Source organism: Mus musculus, chromosome 1, assembly GCF_000001635.26.
Source record: "Mus musculus strain C57BL/6J chromosome 1, GRCm38.p6 C57BL/6J".
Taxonomy (NCBI): Eukaryota; Metazoa; Chordata; class Mammalia; order Rodentia; family Muridae; genus Mus; species Mus musculus.
The window spans coordinates 52,691,267-52,715,319 of NC_000067.6; the positions used below are offsets into that span (position 1 = coordinate 52,691,267).

General features: G+C 41.7%; 1 protein-coding gene across 4 annotated transcripts in view; it reads right to left on the reverse strand.

Annotated features, from left to right (window-relative positions):
* The window catches only part of Mfsd6 (major facilitator superfamily domain containing 6), a 71,073-nt gene that overhangs the window by 34,981 nt on the left and 12,039 nt on the right, over nt 1-24,053 (reverse strand). For all 4 annotated transcript variants that reach the window (NM_001357464.1, XM_006496374.4, NM_133829.2 and 1 more), the window contains exon 2: nt 16,898-18,489. In NM_001357464.1, the coding sequence (NP_001344393.1) occupies nt 16,898-18,438 (1,541 nt within the window). In that variant the 5' untranslated portion in view covers nt 18,439-18,489. The remainder of the gene's footprint in view (nt 1-16,897; nt 18,490-24,053) is intronic.

The window sequence follows — 24,053 nt, forward strand, 5'->3', positions numbered from 1 at the left end:
TCATACCCCATCCCCTAAATCTCCTGGCCTCTTACACCTCAGCCCTTCTAAACTCTAGTTCCTTTAAAACTAGAACTAGTGCAGTCTTCTACTGTGTTGTGTTGTTTAATGCTGAAGCTCAATGTTAGAAACAAGCCATCGGGCTGGTGAGATGGCTCAACAGATAAGAGCACCCGACTGTTCTTCTGAAGGTCCTGAGTTCAATTCCCAGCAACCACATGGTGGCTCACAACCATCCCTAACAAGATCTGGCGCCCTCTTCTGGAGTGTCTGAAGACAGCTACAGTGTACTTACATATAATAAATAAATAAATCTTTAAAAAAAAAAAAAAAAAAAAAAAGAAACAAGCCATCACTGCTGAAGAGCCAGGGACACACTTATCCCAGAAATCAAGTGCTGATCCCTGGTCTCTGCAGTCCCCAATCCAGGCTGTGTAACTGCTACAGATTGCCTCTCTTTGGTCACTGTGGAATTCCTGGTTCAGTCTGTAACTCATGGGATTCTTCATAGGTAGAATACATACACTGCCCTCTCAACTTTGGAAATATCACTGACATTGCTAAATTTTCTTTCAAAGTCAGATCATGATGAGCTGCCTCGTCAAATTTTACAGCTGATACTGTTTGTATTGGTTAGAACTGACTTTCTATTAGCTTTTCAGGAATTGGAGGGAACTGTGGAAACTGGAGCTGCAGGATTCCGCACAGTAAGGTACTTCTGGCTGTATTTCTGTTGGGTAGAATGCTCTGCCAGGGAGTAAGAGGTCTACAGAGTCCCCACCTGCATCATGGGAGATCGCCACAATCTGGCTCTGTGAACGTCATCACCAAAAAACAGACAAAGGAACTCAATCCTATCACCAGAAAAGTTCTGAACATTGGGGATGGTGTCTCTTTTAGAGAATGCATGTGTGTGTGTGTGTGTGTGTGTGTTTGTGTGTGTGTGTGTGCATGTGTAGGGTTAGCTGAATTTACAAAGACATTTTTTAAAATATTCAAGTTTATTCCCTTTGAGAAAATGTGGAGATAACATATCTTTTTTTCTGACAATAATGTCTTTAATATATGCTCTAAATCTCCTGTGAAAAATTGAGAACAGCAGTTCTGTAATCCATGGCTTAAAGAAAAACCAGTAAAACCACCTTCCTGTGGTCCACACAGTCAGGGGCAGAAGTCATAAGCCCCTTCCCCATGGGCACCTCTAAAATGATTGTGAAATGACTGTGAAAACAGAATCACTTTTTCCCAAGTTACTCTGAAAATGGATTTTTTAAGTGGAGATACTGAGATAGGAATATGATTTTATGCAGTAAGTCACCACAAGAAACAAATTACTTTCTCTTTTATGCAAGTAGGATCATGCTAGTCATGACACCGGCCTTGGAGAACTAAACTCATTCTTGTGTTCTATGGTAATGGTGGGGTGTCTCTCTTTCTCTCTCCCCCTCTACTTCTCTCTCTCTCTCCTCCCCCTCCCCCTTTCCATCTCCCTCTCCCTCTGTATGTGTGATTGTGTGTGTATGTGATTGTGTGGGTATGATTGTGCGTGCATTTCCATATGAAATACTGTCCTCTGTGTGTGTTATTGTATATGCATTTCCATATGAATAAATATTGGTGTGTGTGTGTGTGTGTGTGTGTGTGTGTGTGTGTTGGCAAATGTGTGGAAATCAGAGGACAATCTTGGTGCCAGTCCTTGTCTTTTGCCTTGTCCCCACTGCACACACCAGGCTGGGTGGCCCAGGAGCTCCCAGGGATCCCTCCTGCCTTTCATCTCTGTGAGAATGCCAGGAATGCAGATATGTGCTAACGGTCCAGCTTTGTATGGTTTCTGGGGATCTGAACTTAAGTCCTCAGACTTGCACAGCAAGCACTTTAACCAACAAGCTGTGTCCCCACAGTTCTAAGGAGCACCAGTTAACAAAGCCTGGCAGACCCACCCTCCCCGCTTGTCTTTAAACTGGGCATGCTGTACCTTTGTTCCTGTAAAGGAGAATATCTTAGAAAAAGGCACCTAGGGTCAGCAAGACGCTCATGCCACCAAACCTGATGAGCATGAGGTTCCCATCAAGGGCTCACATGGTGACAGAAAGAACTGACTCCCATAAGCCGACTCTGCTCACCCTCCACACACATGCTGTGGGAGTCATGCACAGCCCCACACTACATAAGTAAGCAGGGAGCCTAGAACCAACCTATTTGAGTCTCCTTTCTAGTACTCAAACTGTGTGATTCATGTACTTTTCCTTACTACTATGATAAACTGAAAATAAGTTACTTGAGGTAGCAGATGGCCCAGAGTGACCTGAGTTCGCTTCCTGGGACCCAAATAGAAGTGGAAGGAGATAACTGACTGCTGGAGGTTCTCTCCCCTTCTCTCTCTCTCTCTCTCTCTCTCTCTCTCTCTCTCTCTCTCTCTCTCAAACACACACACACAAGTAGTATATAGCCCATGCAGAAACATCATGTGAACAAACACAAAATAATATATTTTTTTAATTTTAAAAATACCTCACACTCAAGTATTACCACTAGTAACAGCAGGCCCTTCTACATCCCCCACCTTTGCTCTCTAGCCGACCCACACTCAGTGATGTACATAAATACTCATGAAATTCCCCCTAATTCCCCTGTAATTACTGCCATCCAGACTTATAGTTAAATGAAACTGCAGCTCAGCACACCCAACACACCCAGCACACCCAGCAGTACACCCAGAACACCCAGCACACCCAGCAGCACACCCAGTAGCACTCCCAGTAGCACACCCAGCATTGTCTCATTAGGGACGGAGCTGACATAAGATGGGGCAGGCTTCAAGGCCAAAGCTGCCAGGCAAAGTCTTTAAATGAGGGACCTGAACAATTTTATCTCTAATCTAGTTCATCTTAGCATGCAAGAATTAATATATCTAAATATAATATAAAATGGGGAAAATGATGTCATGAAAAGCTTAGAACTTAATAATTGAATAGACAGAATTCAGAACTGAACAAAATCATGGTCTTTGCGAAACTGCTTCTGGAAGAACTGGGCTGCTTGCCACACCCAAATACTTCAAAACTAAAACTGTTAAAAGCATATACCGCTGAACAGGGGCACAAGTCCCTTCCGGTCCACTCCAGCACCGGGGTGCCTTGCCTGCGGAGTCTCCGGACACCCGCAAGGACCCATACAGGATCACTCACGGGATCCTAAGACCTATGGTGAGTGGAACACAGCATCTGCTCCAATCCAATCGCACGGGACCTGAGACTGCATTAACTAGGGAAGCAGATAACCCGGCCTGAATAGGGGCACAAGTCCCTTCCGGTCCACTCCAGCACCGGGTGCCTTGCCTGCGGAGTCTCTGGACACCCGCAAGGACCCACACAGGATCCCCCATGGGATCCTAAGACCTCTGGTGAGTGGAACACAGCTTCCGCTCCAATCGAATCACAAGGGACCTAAGACTGCATAAATAGGGAAGCAGATAACCCGGCCTGAACAAAGCACAAGTCCCTTCCGGTCCACCCCAGCACCGGGGTGGCCTTGCCTGAGGAGTCTCTGGACACCCGCAAGGACCCACACAGGATCACCCACAGGATCCTAAGACCTCTGGTGAGTGGAACACAACCTCTGCCAGGAGGCAGGTTCGAACACCAGATATCTGGACACCTTCCGTGCAAGAAGAGAGCTTGCCTGCAGAGAATACTCTTACCACTGAAGCTAAGGAGAGATCTAGTCTCCCAGGTCTGCTGATAGAGGCTAACAGAGTCACTTGAGGAACAAGCTCTAACCAGAGACAACTATAACAATGAGCTTCAGAGATTACCAAATGGCGAAAGGCAAACATAAGAATCCTACTAACAGAAATCAAGACCGCTCACCATCACCAGAACACAGCACTCCCACCCCATCTAGTCCTGGGCACCCCAACACACCCAAAAAGCAAGACCCAGATTTAAAAGCATATTTCATGATGATGGTAGAGGACATCAAGAAGGACTTTAATAACTCACTTAAAGAAATACAGGAGAACACAGCTAAACAGGTAGAAGACCTTAAAGAGGAAACACAAAAATTCCTTAGAGAATTGCAGGAAAACACGACCAAACAGGTGATGGAATTGAATGAAACCATCCAAGACATAAAAAGGGAAGTAGACACAATAAAGGAAACCCAAAGTGAGGCAACGCTGGAGATAGAAACCCTAGGAAAGAAATCTGGAACCATAGATGGGAGCATCAGCAACAGAATACAAAAGATGGAAGAGAGAATCTCAGGTGCAGAAGATTCCATAGAGAACATCGGCACAACAATCAAAGAAAATACAAAACGCAAAAGGATTCTAACTCAAAACATCCAGGAAATCCAGGACACAATGAGAAGACCAAACCTACGGTTATTAGGAGTTGATAAGAATGAAGATTTTCAACTTAAAGGGCCAGCAAATATCTTCAAAAAAATTATAGAAGAAAACTTCCCAAACCTAAAGAATGACATGCCCATAAACATACAAGAAGCCTACAGAACTCCAAATAGACTGGACCAGAAAAGAAATTCCTCCTGACACATAATAATCAGAACAACAAATGCACTAAATAAAGAGAGAATAGTAAAAGCAGTAAGGGAAAAAGGTCAAGTAACATATAAAGGCAGGCCTATCAGAATTACAACAGACTTTTCACCAGAGACTATGAAAGCCAGAAGAGCCTGGACAGATGTTATACAGACACTAAGAGAACACAAATGCCAGGCCAGGCTACTATACCTGGCCAAACTCTCAATTACCATAGATGGAGAAACCAAAGTATTCCTCGAAAAAACCAAATTCACTCATTATCTTTCCACGAATCCAGCCCTTCAAAGGATAATAACAGAAAAAAACCAATACAAAGATGGAAATCATGCCCTAGAAAAAGCAAGAAAGTAATCCCTCAACAAACCAAAAAGACAGCCACAAGAACAGAATGCCAACTCTAACAAAAAAATAAAAGGAAACAACAATTACTTTTCCTTAATATCTCTTAATATCAATGGACTCAATTCCCCAATAAAAAGACATAGACTAACAGACTGGCTACACAAACAGGACCCAACATTCTGCTGCTTACAGGAAACCCAATTCAGGGAAAAAGACAGACACTACCTCAGAGTGAAAGGCTGGAAAACAATATTCTAAGAAAATGGTCTGAAGAAACAAGCTGGAGTAGCCATTCAAATATCAAATAAAATCGACTTCCAACCCAAAGTTATCAAAAAAGACAAGGAGGGACACTTCATACTCATCAAAGGTAAAATCCTCCAAGAGGAACTTTCGATTCTGAATATCTATGCTCCAAATGCAAGGGCAGTCACATTCATTAAAGAAACTTTAGTAAAGCTCAAAGCACACATTGCACCTCACACAATAATAGTGGGAGACATCAACACACCACTTTCATCAATGGACAGATCGTGGAAACAGAAACTAAACAGGGACACAGTGAAACTAACAGAAGTTATGAAACAAATGGACTTAACAGATATCTACAGAACATTTTATCCTAAAACAAAAGGATATACCTTCTTCTCAGCACCTCACGGGACCTTCTCCAAAATTGACCATATAATTGGTCACAAAACAGGCCTCAACAGATACAAAATATTGAAATTGTCCTATGCATCCTATCAGATCACCATGGACTAAGGCTGATCTTCAATAACAACATAAATAATAGAAAGCCAACATTCACGTGGAAACTGAACAACACTCTTCTCAATGATACCTTGGTCAAGGAAGGAATAAAGAAAGAAATTAAAGACATTTTAGAGTTTAATGAAAATGAAGCCACAACATACCCAAATGTAAGGGACACAATGAAAGCATTTCTAAGAGGGAAACTCATAGCTCTGAGAACCTCCAAAAAGAAACTAGAGAGAGCACACACTAGCAGCTTGACAACACATCTAAATGCTCTAGAACAAAAGGAAGCAAATTCACCCAAGAGGAGTAGACGGCAGGAAATAATCAAACTCAGGGGCGAAATCAACCAAGTGGAAACAAGAAGAACTATTCAAAGAATTAACCAAACGAGGAGTTGGTTCTTTGAGAAAATCAGCAAATAGATAAACCCTTAGCTAGACTTACTAGAGGGCATCGGGACAACATCCTAATTAACAAAATCAGAAATGAAAAGGGAGACATAACAACAGATCCTGAAGAAATCCAAAACACCATCAGATCCTTCTACAAAAGGCTATACTCAACAAAACTGGAAAACCTGGATGAAATGGACAAATTTCTAGACAGATACCAGGTACCAAAGTTAAATCAGGATCAAGTTAACGATCTAAACAGTCCCATATCCCCTAAAGAAATAGAAGCAGTCATTAATAGTCTCCCAGCCAAAAAAAGCCCAGGACCAGATGGGTTTAGTGCAGTTCTACCAGACCTTCAAAGAAGATCTAATCCCAGTTCTGCACAAACTATTTCACAAAATAGAAGTAGAAGGTACTCTATCCAACTAATTCTATGAAGCCACAATTACTCTGATACCTAAACCACAGAAAGATCCAACAAAGATAGAGAACTTTAGACCAATTTCCCTTATGAATATCGATGCAAAAATCCTCAATAAAATTCTCGCTAACCGAATCCAAGAACACATTAAAGCAATCATCCATCCTGACCAAGTAGGTTTCATTCCAGGGATGCAGGGATGGTTTAATATACGGAAATCCATCCGTAATATAACGTAATCCATTATATAAACAAACTCAAAGACAAAAGCCACATAATCATCTCGTTAGATGCGGAGAAAGCATTTGACAAGATCCAACACCCATTCATGATAAAAGTATTGGAAAGATCAGGAATTCAAGGCCCATACCTAAACAGGATAAAAGCAATCTACAGCAAACAAGTAGCCAACATCAAAGTAAATGGTGAGAACCTGGAAGCAACCCCACTAAAATCAGACACTAGACAAGGCTGCACACTTTCTCCCTACCTCTTCAACATAGTACTTGAAGTCCTAGCCAGAGCAATTTGACAACAAAAGGAGATCAAGGGGATCCAAATTGGAAAAGATGAAGTCAAAATATCACTTTTTGCAGATGATATGATAGTATATATAAGTGACCCTAAAAATTCCACCAGAGAACTCCTAAACCTAATAAACAGCTTCAGTGAAGTAGCTGGATATAAAATTAACTCAAACAAGTCAATGGCCTTTCTCTACACAAAGAATAAAAAGGCTGAGAAAGAAATTAGGGAAACAACACCCTTCTCAATAGTCACAAATAATATAAAATATCTTGGCGTGACTCTAACTAAGGAAGTGAAAGATCTGTATCATAAGAACTTCAAATCTCTGAAGAAAGAAATTAAAGAAGATCTCAGAAGATGGAAAGATCTCCCATGCTCATGGATTGGCAGGATCAACATTGTAAAAATGGCTATCTTGCCAAAAGCAATCTACAGATTCAATGCAATCCCCATCAAAATTCCAACTCAATTCTTCAACGAATTAGAAAGAGCAATCTGCAAATTCATCTGGAATAACAAAAAACCTAGGATAGCAAAAACTCTTCTCAAGGATAAAAGAATCTCTGGTGGAATCACCATGCCTGACCTAAAGCTTTACTACAGAGCAATTGTGATAAAAAACTGCATGGTACTGCTATAGTGACAGACAAGTAGACCAATGGAATAGAATTGAAGACCCAGAAATGAACCCACACACCTATGGTCACTTGATCTTCGTCAAGGGAGCTAAAACCGTCCAGTGGAAGAAAGACAGCATTTTCAACAAATGGTGCTGGCACAAGTGGTGGTTATCATGTAGAAAAATGCGAATTGATCCATTCCTATCTCCTTGTACTAAGGTCAAATTTAAGTGGATCAAGGAACTCCACATACAACCAGAGACACTGAAACTTATAGAGGAGAAAGTGGGGAAAAGCCTCGAAGATATGGGCACAGGGGAAAAATTACTGAATAGAACAGCAATGGCTTGTGCTGTAAGATCGAGAATTGACAAATGGGACCTCATGAAACTGCAAAGCTTCTGCAAGGCAAAAGACACCGACAACAAGACAAAAAAGACAACAACAGAGTGGGAAAGGATCTTTACCTATCCTAAATCAGAGAGGGGACTAATATCCAATATATATAAAGAACTCAAGAAGGTAGACTCCAGAAAATCAAATAACCCCATTAAAAAATGGGGCTCAGGGCTAAACAAAGAATTCTCACCTCAGGAATACCAAATGACTGAGAAGCACCTGAAAAAATGTTCAGCATCCTTAATCATCAGGGAACTGCAAATCAAAACAACTCTGAGATTCCATCTCACACCAGTCAGAATGGCTAAGATCAAAAATTCAGGTGACAGCAGACGGTGGCGAGGATGTGGAGAAAGAGGAACACTCCTTCATTGTTGGTGGAATTGCAAGCTTGTACAACCACTCTGGAAATCAGTCTGGCAGTTCCTCAGAAAATTGGACATAATACTACCGGAGGATCCCACAATACCTCTCCTGGGCATATATCCAGAAGATGTCTCAACCGGTAAGAAGGACACAAATGATATGTACTCACTGATAAGTGGATATTAGCCTAGAAACTTAGTATACCCGAGATATAAGAGACAATTTGTAAAACACATGAAACTGAAGAACGAAGACCAAAGTGTGGACACTTTGCCCCTTCTTAGAATTGGAAACAATCACCCATGGGAGGAGTTACAGAGACAAAGTTTGGAGCTGAGACAAAAGGATGGACCATCTAGAGACTGCCATATCCAGGGATCCATCCCATAATTAGCCTCCAAACGATGACACCATCGCATACACTAGCAAGCGTTTGCTGAAAGGACCCTGATATAGTTGTCTCTTGTGAGACTAAGCCGGGGCCTAGCAAACACATAAGTGGATGCTCACAGTCAGCTATTGGATGTATCACAGGGCCCCCAATGGAGGAGCTAGAGAAAGTAACCAAGGAGGTAAAGAGATCTGCAACCCTGTAGGTGCAATAACATTATGAACTAACCAGTACCCCGGAGCTCTTGACTCTAGCTGCATATGTATCAAAAGATGGCCTAGTAAGCCATCACTGGAAAGAGAGGCCCATTGGACATGCAAACTTTATATGCCCCAGTACAGGGGAAAGCCAGGGCCAAAAAGTGGGAATGGATGGGTAGGGGAGTGGGGAGGGAGGATATGGGGGACTTTTGGGATAGCATTGGAAATGTAATTGAGGAAAATACGTAATATATATATACACACATACCAATGTAAACAGCTCATAGAAGTGTTTGGCTGACTGACCAGTTTCAAGAATTAGACGGTGACTGTACGTTTGTCCTCTGCAATGCTCCACCACAGTTTTTCATGGCACAAATGACAAAATATGACAATAACAAAACTGAGTGCTGAGAAATAGAGGCTTCCAGGGTCTCCTTCACACAGAAGGCAAAGGACACAGTTATTTTGACTACAATTCACCTGCCTCAGATCTTGGGGGTAAACAGCTAATTACCACAACAGAACACTTCTCATTCCACATTCTCCACACTGAAGCTGACACTGTAGCAAAACTACAGCTCTGACTACACTGTATCCTTGCCTTCTGTGCTATGATGAAGAATAGTCAACCACTCAGACTGCTCAGGCAGAGAGAGCCAGGGCATCACTTCCCCATTGCCAAGTTAGTATACTTTATTTTGTTAACTAGCTAGAGTCCATCAACTCACCAGAGGCAAAGGTACTTGATTGTTTGTAACTAATTAATTTTAATTAGACTAGACTGATTTCTAAGATCATCTCATGTTTTATAAAAATTTAAACTTCTGGGCTGGTAAGATAATTTAGTTGTCGATGTCCTTGCTGAGTTTGAACCCCATATAAGGTGTGGTGGCATGTTCTTATAATCTCAGGAGCTTGAGAGGTAGAGACAACCAGCTCTTTGGAGCTCGCTAGCTGACTGTTCTAGCCTACTAGAAAAGTCAAGGGGAGAGAGAACCTGTCTTCCCTGCAAGGTGAATGGCTTCTGAGGAAGGACACCTGAAGTATTTCTCTTCTGTCCTTCATATGCATCTTTATCCACACCAGCAAGTGCATATATTTTCTCTCTCTCTCTCTCATATATATGTTTTGTCAGTTATTGTTCTACCAGTTCAACATAATACCATTTCATCTGACAATTTACAATAACCATAAATCAGTAGAAAAAAAATCTTGATTTGAACAAGATTTCACCTTGACCTGGCATCTTGCTGATCGACACACTATTGATGTTATATTGTTACCTGAACTTTTACTAGATCCAATGTATCATGCAGCTACAAGAAACTTCACTAAACAATTAAACATCAGCTGACCCCCTTCAGTGTACCAGTCACTGCAATGAGAAACTGCCATGTTCCATCTAGCTTTCATAAACCACTCTCAATAGACAGGCACTAACTTCATGCCCATGAGCAGCAGAGGACATAACAGACACAAACGCTGTCTAACTTGCCAAAAACTGTCAAGCGGCAGCTTTGGGTTGAGTTGGACAACCTAGTTCAGCTTGTGCTAGCATAAACACAATGAAACTAGTGGCCTGGTTTATGAAACAGCCTTTCATAAACCAGGCCCCTGGCTCTTACAATGATACTGGAGGATGCTTGTAGGTCAACTCCTTCTGAATCCAGATGTGGAAAACAAGCTACATAAAGTCCATAGCACATCCCTAAAACACTATATGTTCTCAGTGTGCAGGTACTTATTGAAGCCAGAAGTCACAGACAAACATTTCAACACCATCATGGACTTGCAATGCTGTCTTGTAGAAAATTGTAATTGATATTTTAGCCTACAAGGTTTCCTTAGCAATCTTATCTATGTTTGTGGTTTAAACTGTCCCAAATCTTCACGCCTGCCCAAATTTATAGTAGTTAACTGTGTGCCTGACAGCTCCCTGTAGAATATTCCAACTTCAAATTAAACCCAACATTAAATCCAGGTCATTATGTTTCCCCTTTTCTCTCTCTTTTCTGGATTTCCTATTTCAGAGCTACCTGGACACATCAGGGTCTGTAACCTCCCTCTTACTGATCCAGTCCATCAGCTTCACCTTCCCAAAGTGTGTCTGTCAATTTCTGCTGCTACTTCTGCAGTTCAGACAGTTCCTGCCTCACACAGGGACTCTTTAAGAATGTTCTCTGTAGGCTCCAACTTCAGAATTGGCTATAGGCCACACTCTGTAGTGTAGTGACCACCTCATGTAAAAAATGAGATCTTGTTTGCATTGAACCTTGCTATGATTCCCATCTGCCACCAAAGAAAGGTCACACTGCTCATGCCAGCATTGGCTTGACCTTCAATAGCCTTTGTCTTTCCCAGCCCATTTAGCACACATTCCTTGCATCCAATTAATCTGAGGTTCTCAAGGCCCAGGTAATTATTCAAGTAAATTGCACAATTACCCTGACTATTTTAAATAATACAAACCAACAATTGATCATTTAGAGCACATAGGACATAATTGCAAACTTAATTATGTCATTTAGAACATTTTATTGTGATCAAATACTTTAATAACTGTTTCCTACTTATTAGCTTTCTGGGGGCTGGGAGGTGGTGTGCATAGGTGTGTGTGGAGGGCAGAGGACAGCTCAAAGGAATTGGTTTTCTCCTAAAGTGTGTTCTGGTGACTAAAGTTGGGTCATCAGGCCTGGTGGCAGACACCTGCTGAATCATCTTGTCAGCCCAGCAGGAAATGATTTTTTAAAAGAACTGCTGCTTTTCTAAATTAAAAGGGAAACAGAGGTTGTTAAAGGTCCACCATTGTCTTGCTTTTTAATCAAGAAGTGAGTTAGCCAGGCGTGGAGGCACACACGTTTAGTCCCAGCATTCAGGAGGCAGAGGCGGCAGATAAGTCTGAAGCCAGCCTGGTCTACACATAGAGTTCCAGGCTAGCTAGGGCAACACAGTGAAACTTTGTCTAGGTGGAAAAAAACAAGGAAGTTGTTGACTTCTATTCTATTTCATCACAGTGGCCGCCACTGTCGCCAGAATTCTTCCTAGGCTCTAGGATGCTCTATGAGTCATTATCTAACCAGGGAAACAGGCACCAATCTGTCTTATTCTGAGTACTTTAAGGGAGAAAATGGAGAAGCCTGAAACTGTGGTTACTGCAAGAAGCCTTTGAATGGCCAAGTGAAATAAACAGAGAAAACGTCCACACAGTAGATGGGCCCATAAGTTAGACACGCATGCTCCAGAGATGGTGTCTGATACAGTGAGTTGAAAACACCTAGTGCTCAGAGTACAGCAGTGGAATGACCTACTACAAGAGCAGTTTCCCTGAGTACCAATTACCACAGGTATGTGTGAGAAGTCCTGAAGGCAAGGAAAGGACCACTTAGAAGGATTAAGGAATAGAGGGCCATGCTACATATTCTGGAAAGGCAGAAAAATGCCCTGGATCTTTCCAGACTTTCTGTCAGCCATGCATCTCATTAGCCTAGCATTCTTAACCTTGGCTGCAGAGTGAAACCCTCTAGGGATTTTGGAAAATACACACCAGAGTCTGATGTCACTGATCTAGATGCAGCCTGGGTATGGGTAACTATAAAAGCCCTTTTAGGAGTCTGCTGGTGGAGGACCATAACATTAACTGAACTCTGCAGAAGACAGGGTGGCAGGTCCCAGGAAGCAGAGCCTTGGGAATCAGAGCCCTTCAGAGACATCAGATCCAGAAGCAGGAGATGGCACAAAGAGATGGGGAGAAACAAGGAAAAGTATGAGAAGCAAACAAGCAAATCTGGACACATAGAGAGAGGTCATATCTCCGTCTTCCAGGCTCAGTCTTCCTCATTAAGCATAGTGTGCTGTGTATTCTTTCCAGAATCCTCAGTCAGGTGCAGCTCTGCACTTCCTACCTGTCCTGGGTCTTCCTGCAGTCTTCCCCTCTGGAAGCCTGGAGCTCCTCCTGTTGTCTGCGTCATCTTTGCCAAACTACCTGGCTACCTATAGTACATAGCTAGTATATTAAGTGCATACATAAGTATCTAATATGTAGAAAACAATGGGTAATATTTTCTTCCCTCTAATATTACATGCCAGAACTGACCTTAAATATGAGAATTTTGGGACAAAGCGATTGAGTAGATTTTCATATATCCCTTAGAGTGGAACTAAATTTAACTAGAATAACATAAGTGGTAGCCAAATACTGAGGAACAATGGCTTATAAATTTATAATGACTTACTGAGATTTATTTTCGGTCACAACCTACTCATCACTCTTCAAGTGTTCATCAAGGTAAACATGCTCTTATGCTATCTTTAGAACTCCAGTAAACCATCCTTACATAAACAGGGTTAGAAATATACTTGCAGTAAATTCCAAAGTCTTATGATTTCAAATTAAAAAAAAAAAGACTCTTTTTTAGTGCAAACATTAAGAACCATCATATTTGCCTGGCAAAGTTACCTTACAAAGAAGGACAAAATCCAAGGCCAAGTCAGAAACTATTTATTCTGTGCCTATGTATGTTAGACTGTTGGAATTTTTCCTTGAAACACTGTGTACAATTGTGGGACTGTTTAATTACTGAGTGGTTCAAAAGTAGATAGTTTTTGAAAACGATTTTTTTTCTTGTGAAATGGTCTTCATTATGAAACTATCTAAACAATCTGTGAAAACAGTGGACTAGTGAGACAGATCCGTCATCATGAAATACTCGTCTTCCGAGCATGAGAACCTGTGTTCAATCCCCAGAACCCAGGTAAACAACCAGGCACATGCTTGTATTCCAGGAGTGGGGAGACAGACAGACAGATTCCTAGGCTCTCTATCCTGCTGGGCTAATTGGCAAATCCCAGACCAGAGGCAGATCCTGTTTTAAGAAAAATAAGGAGAGCCAGGCATGGTGACTGCCTCCTTTAATCCCACTACCCTTGAGGGAAAGACAGGTAGATTTATATGAGTTTGAGACCAGCCTGGTCTACATAAAGGCTTCCAAGCTAGCCAGAGCTACACAGAGAGATCTTACCCCAAACCCCACAGCAACCCCCAAAAGTAAAGAGAAAAGTAAAGGAAAAGAAAACCAAGGTGGAAAGTACCTAATATAGTCTCCACATGTATACACACATACATGCACACCACACATACATTGCACAATTTTTTTATGAAGACATAGTTGTAACTATATTAGGATATTTTCAATTTTTGTTTTTTGTCTTTTGTTTTTTCAAGACAAGGTTTCTCTGTATAGCCCTGGCTGTCCTGGAACTCACTTTGTAGATCAGGCTGGCCTCGAACTCAGAAATCCGCATGCCTCTATCTCCGGAGTGCTGGGATTAAAGGTGTGCACCACCACTGCCTGGCTTATTTTCAAATTTTTAACGTAGTATTAACTCCAGAAACTCTCAATAGGAACCAAACAACAAGATGCACAAAAATATACCAGGAGCTTAGATTTATGAATCTTTATAAAGTCTAAAATTCTTAGAAAGATAATTCTCTAGGCTTTATCTTGTACTGATATTTTTCCAACAAAAAGTTGAGTGGTCACCTTTACACATTTCAACTCTCATAGCTCAATAACCACCTGACTAGGCTTTCAAAGTTGATACCAAGAGAAACAGCTCTTTGTCTCTGAGTGCAAGTGTGGGCTTAATCATTTTGTAACTATTAGAATTCTTAAATTAGTAACATGTTTTGTGTATCTGTGTATGATGTGTGTGACTGTATGTTTGCGACTGCAGATGCACTCATGCTAGGCATGTGTGTGAAGTCAGAGGACTGCCTCAGGTGGCCATCCTCACCGTCTGCCTTGTTTGAGACAAGGTCTGTCTGTTGATTCCATGCTGTGTGTGACAGGCTAAGTTGGCCTGTGAACTCATCCCTCCTTCTACCTCGGACAGTGCTGGAATTTCAGACATACCACCACATCCAGATTACCTGTGGAGTCTTGCATCCCTCAAGACTCTTGCATCCCTCAAGAGTCAAATTAATATTTTAATGGACAGAATTTAAAAGCAAAATGGAGGAATAACCAACCTCAAATTGATGGAATCCTCAAAGCTCTCTTGAGAGCAACTATGAAACCCCAGAAGCCCCCTTCTTGATTACATCACTAAGCAGGAAAAGGGAGATGTTTTTGGTACATAAAACCAGGGAATTAATGTGAACTGTAGATTTCTAAGTAGTTACTAATATTGCTTAGAAAGAAAGACTACAAGTGTAAGCTCATTGAATTGACAAACAGCAGTGAATTAATTATGATTTTGTTATAGAAGATACGTATCTAAGGCCTGGGGAGATAGCTCAGTGGCAGAGTGCTTACCTAGCCTGCACAGGACCCTGAGCTTACTCACCAGTACTAGAACATAAACAAACAAACAAAAAAATGCAAAAAGAACATATCTATTTCATATAGCTAGAAGGTGTCTTTTTCTAGATGTAAGGAGGGCCTATTTGAAAATGTACATATATTTTATACTGTTTTCAACTACGTTGTTGAATGATTAATTTACTCTGTTTGGGAATTCCACTCATTGTTGACATTTAACTGGACATGTCCTTTGAAATAAAATACTGATTCAAAAGATACTTTGAGCAGTGAGGCTCACTCCCACATCCAGGGTGCAGAGAACACACTCATCAAGGGCAATGCACTAGGCATGGCTTATACAAGATTGAGGGGTACTCTCAAGAATCCCGAATTTTAAGTCCCCTTTCCAAGTGATTCGGTTTACTTGTGCCACAGGGCCTCAAAATCTGGGAACCATCCATACACGGCCTGGCTTTTAGTGACAGCACAGAGTCAAAGATGTGAGCAAGAAAAGAAACGGGACACAACCTCATGAAGAAAACCAAACAAGAAAAACTCTTCACAGTGGCTTAGGGGAAAGTATGATTCTCGCTGAAACTTTACATTAGAAAACATTCTCTTCACCTTACAGTGAGTAAGCCCCACTGTTTGCCAAGCCTTCCCACTCACTGTTGCTGCCTGCAAAATTTCATATGGCAAAGCAGATCTGAAGAGTATCACAGACACAGCACACAGGTGCTTAGTGAGATCAGTTTAGTGGTTTATGGACAGGTCTGTTGTACTTTTCTACAGCTTAAGTGGTAAATGTAGCTCACTTCCCATTTTAGAGCCAGGTACTTTTCGATCTGCTTTATACAGATGCTAATGGTAAAAGACTATACTACAGAAAAGGTAGGCAGCTGGCTATTTTATTTTAACTAAAAGGATAACATAAGAAACTTCAGGTAAAAGGTCATCAAGGCACTTAAAACTTCAAAAACTAAGCTAATTCAGAGAAAATGTTATATGAAAGTCTCTTCCACATAAACTCATGGATTAGAGGACTATGGTATGTTACATAATACTTTTATTGAATTAACAGTTATTCCCCCCCCCCTTTCTTTCTTTTTTCTTTTCCTGGAAGTTCTGGGGATCAAAACTCATACTCACAAGGGCTCTGTCACTACATGTCCAGCCTCTGGCATTCTTTATATGGCACAGTCCCTAGCTCTAGATTATTAGTAGGTGTCGGAGACTATATAAAGGCTGGAGAAAGACAATCATTATCCACTAAAACCATCCTTCAGAAAGTGCCACAGACAGGCAAGCCCTTGAGCTTCAGGGAATAAGAGTTCACTACGTTGATAGTTGGAAATACTAGTTGTCAGAGTCCCTTAATAAACAACCTCATACCTATATGTTATTATAGCCTCCTGTTTGTTTCTCTTAGATAATCCAGCTAAGCCCGTGTCTTGCTTCCTTTTATTTCTGTTTGAAGGAGGAGGAAGAGGAGCAGCAGAAAGCTCCACCCCAATGTAGCCCCACCCAAAGCATAACACTCTTAAGAAGCTATACAATGGAAAGTTCAGCTGCTGAGGAACAGCCAATAGTAAGCTTTCTCTTACCTGATATGGCCAATCAACTCAATAAGCTTGTGGCTGAAGAAGTAAGCGGTCAACTCGGACACATGACTCAGGACTGAACAGACCCCAAAGAGGGTTGTAGTTCCATTTAGGTCTTCCAGATGCCAGTAGAGAAAGGTGAACACGAAGCCGTATCCAAAACCCATGAACCAGGCCACAAACAGAACCGAGCCATACTGCACACTGCATAGCAACTTGATCAAGTCCCAGAAGTTGAAGGCCTGTGAGTGAGTCGCGGCAGTTGGAGTCTCTTCAGAGGACTCTGTGGAGTTGTCCCTTTCCACCTGTGGGATCTCCACCTCTTTCCCTTTACCATCACTATTGTTGAAGTGGTTGTAGCGGAACCGGAACTGAGTGGCAACGATCAGGGCCATGGTCATGAGAACTCCAAAGACGATGAAGACAATCTGGTAGTTCCGGTACTCAGGGGGCTTACACCCCTTCCCATCAATGAGCACATCTATATGAGTATAGTCGATTCCAATACCCACAGACAGCATGGCCAGGCCCCAGCCCAGGGAGCCCCACATGCGCTGTAGCCCATATCGGTCTCGGTGTTTTCCCAGGTACTGGAGGGTTACTGTATCTACAATCGTGACAGAAGAGGCACTGAAAAATTCTCCTATTATGACAACCACTAAGATAATTAAGAATATCGCCTCAACTTCCTGTTGGTCATACACAAGGGTGACTTGATCAGATGGTAAAGATTTGGTGGTGGTGACCACAGCAATGGTTGTCTCCCTGGTGACATTTCCTGTGGGGGGCAGAGTCACTGTGCTTGTGTTCAAAATCAAGCCTGTAACAGGGTGGGTAATTGCCTCTGTCTGGGGCCTCCGTGTGGGTTCACTGGTCAAGGTCAATGCTGTTGACACGAGATCTATGTCTGAGATATTGGGCTCTGTTTCAGACAATTGCACGTCCCTTTTCTGGAGCAATTTTGGTGGTGTGCTAAAGAAAGCGACAGTGGAGGAGTTCATTGGCAGAACAGTTACTGGGTGACTTACATTGGTGGGGTGAGCTGTTGGGGGGATCTTTGGTAGACATCTCAAGGTAGCAGGTTTGACAAATCCAATGCCCAGGTTGAACAAAACCCAACACAGAAGCGAAAAGAGGAGGACAATTTTGCCCTTTCTGAAACGATCTGCAACTACACCCCAGAAGGGGGCACTGCAGAATTCAATGAAGTATCGAATGCCCACCAACAGTCCACTCTGGCTAGGTGACATTCCCAGCTGTTTATAATATACAGGTAAGAGAGGGTAAAGAGAGCCATAGGCAGAGTAAAAGAAAAAATAAAACACCTTGGAGATGAGAAGGTCATTGTTGACTTTCACACAATGTTTCTCTATCCAGTCTATTTCCTCCTCGGGAATGGCTGAGGTCTCTGTGGAGGAGGGGGTTTCATTAGAAGGTGGTTCTGGTTCCCTGCAGATGCCATTGAAGGGATCAGCAAGCACATATTTTCTCTTCTGCTCCTCTTCATCATCAGTTAGGATAGCAACTTTATCATCAGCAGCCATGGCTTACCACCACCATTAGGGTCAGTGACCTTCAAAATTCTGAATGGTGATCTGTAAAATGAAGTGTAAAAGACACTTAGCAATGGCAATCAGAACCTCAGTCTGCAGAGGCGTGAGGAGTTTCAAGCTGCAGATAAAATCACAACTGGGGAGAGAGTTCTTATCACAGCCATAGGGTCCTGACCAAGAAAAACAGCCTTAAAAAATTAAACACAAGGATGGAAAAATAGCTCAGTGGTTAAAATCTCTTTCTGTCCTAATAGAGCCCAAGTTCACTTTTCAGCACCCACATCCTGTGACTCACAAATGTTCCAACTTTAACTCCAACTCTAGGGCTCTAATGACCTCTTCTGGTCTCCACAGACAAAGGTATATACACATGTTTACATATACATAATACATACATACATACACACACACACTGGAGGGACACATACATACATATATATAAATAAAAATAAAGTCTCTTTTGAAAATGAAGTACTCTTCTGACCACTGATTGGAGGTGGGGTCAAGACCCACAGGCTGAGAACCACTGCTCTAACCAGCCACTTAGGGACTGAGTTTAAGTGACTAGAACCAAAACCAGGGACTATCTTTTGAGGGCTGCCATAGATCTCCATGGTAGAGCATTTGATTCCTGAATTGGTTTGGTCTCTAGCAAGACACATATGTAGAAATAGATGTGGATTCAATCTCCTAGTTGAGAGCACACAAAAGAAAAAGAAAACATTTACTGAGCTCTTACTACACCTAGCAACACTTAAAGTCTTTTACATGTATTAGTTCACATTAATCACAACATGCCTACTATTCTGTCCACATTACAAATAAGAAAAATGAGGCCTGGTGGCAGAGCCTGGATTTGAACCCTGCTTTATAGCTTCAGTACACATAATCTGATGCAGTACTCAGCTTATACACTGTGAAGTTTATGGGCTACGTGTATTCTTGGATAGCTATGAATGTAGTTGGACACATTTATAAAAAACAAGAGTCATGCTGCAGTATCAAAAGATTGAATATTTCTATCACCAAAATGTCAAAGATTAGCGATACATCAATAGTATAAATTTATAGAAACCATGCCACATCCCATAACTTTCTCTTACTTTTATTACAGAAATGACTAAAGAGTCAAAAGATTGTATTTGCTTTAATCTTTGTCCTCTCCAGTTCCAGTAAAAATATTCGATGCTAAGAGGCTTGCTCATTACATCCCTTTCCAATCCTTTCACTTTCTCCAGCAGAGAGAAACATCAACTCCACTTGCCACCCCAAGCCATGATCTTAACTTATTTTTCCCAATATGAACTGACACTCAAAAAATGCAGAATCATGCATGTAAATTTCTACAAGGCTCCTAGACAAACAATAGAATTTTTTTTTTGAGCCAGCATCTTGCTATGTAGAACTTGCTCTGCAGACCAGGCTGGACCTCTGGATTAAATGCATCTACCATCATGTATACCTGGAAACACAATTTAATAAGACCTGTGTAGTAAGCTGATTTATCTTCTAGCCCCCAAAATGATGTAGCACATAGCCACTAGTTTCTAACTTCAGGATATTTAGATTAAAAAATGGTATATAACTTGAGGTAAAATTCATATGAGTCATTTTTAAATAAATAAGCCACTGGCACTTTATTAATTTCTCCCCTTTGATTAATTTCCAATTTTTAAAATATGCCATTTCCCTCACAAAATGTCTGATTATAATCTTTCCTTCTTGCCTTTCTTCAGAGTCAAATGAGATGTTCAGGTTAATGACCTTAAACTGGATTCCAGTTAAGAATACCACCAACCATATGACCTTTTGAACAAGTCAAGCAACCAGAACATTATTGCTTTGTCAGTGATATATAAGCAGCCATCAATGGGCATCAAATCTCTGATTTTCTTGCTGTTCTTAATCAGCTGGATCCTGCCACACTTCCTGATAACTGCATTTAACTCTGAACCATGCCTTTTCCAGCAGAGTTCCCTTTGCTTTAAGAAATACTTCCAAAATAGTTGGCCTTCAGAACTATGCCCAGCTAGGCATCTGGGATTGTTTATTAAGCCATACCAAGTCCCATCAGTGAGTATGGAGTTTCCTAGCATTAAGACAATGCGTGCATTTGCCTGTCCTGCCGGCTTCACAAGCCTGAGCAAAAGAACTCATTTCTCATGCTCATTTTCCCATTTTTTCCCCTTTTGTGGAGCTGGGGTAGAATCTGGGTCCTTAAGTATGTTCAGCAAGCACTCTACCACCAGGCTACATGCCCAGCCCTAAACCTTTTCTATCTTAGTTAAAAAAAAAAACACATTGTTTTTCCCCAGGACTAAAAGCTCTTACTGTTGGGTTATGACAGACTTTCTACAATGTACTGTTTTTATTTTTCTGTGGTTATTAAAATCTTCTGTTCAACTTAGCAGTTCAACTGGCAACCCTGCCAGCCAAAGGACATTAGAACATGAGTCAAACACCAATAGATCTCACCAGGTCCTGAGAGGAAATGTAGATAACCCAGGGAGAGGCTGGGATGAGATGGTATGAAGTACAGAGAAAACAAATGTTGCGCAGGGCAGGGAAGACAATCATAATACATTATGTATCCCCATGGTAACCAACCACACACTGACTGTCTTCGTCAGCAAAAGGATAGCTCTACTAGGGAGCAAGAAGGCACAGACAGCAAGGCAGCTCCACACCTCTGTCAGCCCTGAGAGTGACTCCCAAGCCGATCTTTCCTCTGGATTCCAGTGGCTTTTATTATAGTTCTCTAAGTTTCCCCACTAGTTCCCAAGCATCAACAGACAAGGTATCAACAAATTCAAGTAACTAAGGAAGTATTCTATAACTACAGAGCATTCCCTTTTGTCTGTATGGAAGACACACTTGGAAATGTCAATCTAAACGTATAAACAATAAAGTATTTTAGTTTAAATTCAGGACATTAGTTTTTATTGGTTTGGTTGGGTTTTTGAGACATGGTCTCACAGTATAACCGTGGGAGCCCTAGAACTCACTGTGTAGACCAGGCTAGCCTCAAACTCAGAGATCTGCCTGATTCTATTTTCAAAGTGATGGGGTTGAAGACATACAGCACTAGGCTGGCCAGGACATTCAGTTTTAGACAATATTTTCATGTCCTATTTGGATTTTGAGGAAACAGAACCCAACCATGGAACCCCACAACTGTAACAAAGATGAAGCAAGGTAGAAATGAACACCACCTCAGGACCAAGGGAAAGAAACATGCCAGAAATAATGCCTGCATTTTAATAAAATTAAGATTTATTAGAGCCAATGTACCTTTGTTAAATTGGATTATATCTGCTACAAATGCAGACCAGACAAACATTCAGACTGTTAGCAATGCCTGAGGTTTAGTGTGCTCAGAGTGAAGGGCAACTCTGTTATTCAGAGACTGAGACTCACAGCTGTTTGCATCTCCCTGCCAAGTGCTCAAGTTGAAGCCATAGGCACCACAGTGATGTCTCTAGACAAAGGTCCTGAGAGAAAGACCTTTGAGATAGGATTAGATCCCTAGCAAACAACAAAACAGGTTCCTCTTTTCCCAAACGCACCTGCTGAGTAAAGGCCCTTACGAATGCAGTGAGAGCCAGCTGACTTGAAGGCAGGAAGCTGTCCTCACTGGGCACTGTGACCTGGGAGTTCCCTGTCTCCAGAACCATGAGAAATTAACCTCAGTGCCAGGACACACATGAAGCTTTGTTACAGCAGCTTGTGAGTCCTGGGACACTGGTCAGCCAGCATAGACCCATGCAGCACATCTGTTCTTACTGCTTCCTTAGACATTGTACACAGAAATCTCGGAGCTTCTCTAGGACAGGTCTACAACTACTTCTAACTGCGTAAGCATGACCTTGTGTTTATTTTGTAGACAGCCAAGCATTTTGTTACCCGGTAGATTCTAATGTCAGTAATCAACAACACGGCCCTAAAAGGCCTCCTACGAGCACCTACACTGAGTCATTCCTACAGCAGGGGTTTCTGAATTATTATGTGAGACTGTGAAATCATTACTAAAATAGATAGTTTTTTCATTTGGTATTTATATTAACATGGCTTAAATGTATATTGTCCACAAATATATGCTAAGAGGATGGAAAGTACTAGGAAAACTCTGAGAGGGCATCAGCTTCAGATCCGAGACATCATTTGGTCTAATTGGCCTAATTGCAAGGTCAGACTCATGAACATGATGAGCAAGTGTGTGTTGGTGTAGCAGTGGCACAGCTAACAAAGAGGAGATTAAAGAATCCCTGGTTAGCACTGGAGCAAAGTGTCCCCTGTGCCATCACTACTATAACTCAATGTTGCAGAAACCTGGCTGCAGCTGTGAAATAGAGACATCTATTTCCTGAATTGTGGAGCCAGCTCTGCCTTGTGAACTGTCACTGATCATTCAGAACGTCCTTAAGCAGTGTGAATTCCAAAGCACAACTTGGCCACCGACTGCTGCAATTTATTGCCAGCAGAGAAAAGGGGAAAACAGTGCAAGCCAGACTCAGAGTCCTAGCATTTTTATCTACTACACTCTCCCTCCGGCAGTCAGTTCAACCCTAGCATTTTCCAGAAGAGCTGATTGCAGAAGCATTCACACAGCATCAATCCAGCAGATCTTTTAAGATCAGGATTGCTTTTGTATCTGCTACCCACTCAGCCAATGCCATGAAACACACATACAAACTTGGCTGGATAGCAGCCCACAGGAAAGGGCACTGAAGCACATCAGAGGGAATGACGGCCTTTGGAATCTTCTTCCTTCTGAGGCTCTGTGACACTGAGGGCTGAGACAAGCTGAGAGACAATGCCCAATCTCACTGTTAATCCACTTTCCAGCTGGGCTCTCTAGGTCCTCAGCACTGTGCCCAGGCCTGAAGAGCTGCCCCACAGACTTGCACAGCAATTGAGCCTCCCCTCAGAACTTGCCACCTTGGAAAGCCCTTCCCAGGCCCCTGACAAAACTTGTCTGTAAGATGACAAAGAGATCCATAATTTGTGGTTGCATATTTAGGTTAATTAACTCCTAGTGGTGTATTTACATGTTAATTAGAAGCACAGTGCTTTGTCACCATTATTATTACTAACCTGTCATGGTTTCATAAGGATTAACTCAATCTTCACAACAGTTCCCAGAATATATACGGCCACTTTCCTGCTGTACAGATGAGAAAACTGAGGCATAGCAGAGAGCTAGCCCCAGCTCATATCCAGAATAAACAGAAGAAATGGGTTTCAATTTCAGAGAGTCTGTGCTTTTAGTGGGTGCTATTTCTAAATGTACTGTGGAGCTATTAAATAAGATGCCAAATGCACACTCTTTTGCCTCAAAGCCATGCTTTATGGTAAGTAAAATAGTCCTTAAACTCAAAGAAACATTAAATAATGTGAAAATATTAAGTGGCAATAGAGAACAGTAATGAAATAGAAGCTACATCACACTGCATAATAAATTAACAATAACAAATTATAGACAATAGGAGTTCTGAGTAAAGAGTTTGCAAGCTTGTGAGAAAATGAAGGGCTTGCAAGGTACTTTTACTTGCAGACTGTATGATTCTCTACATCAGCAACCATAAAGACAACACCAGGGAACTCTT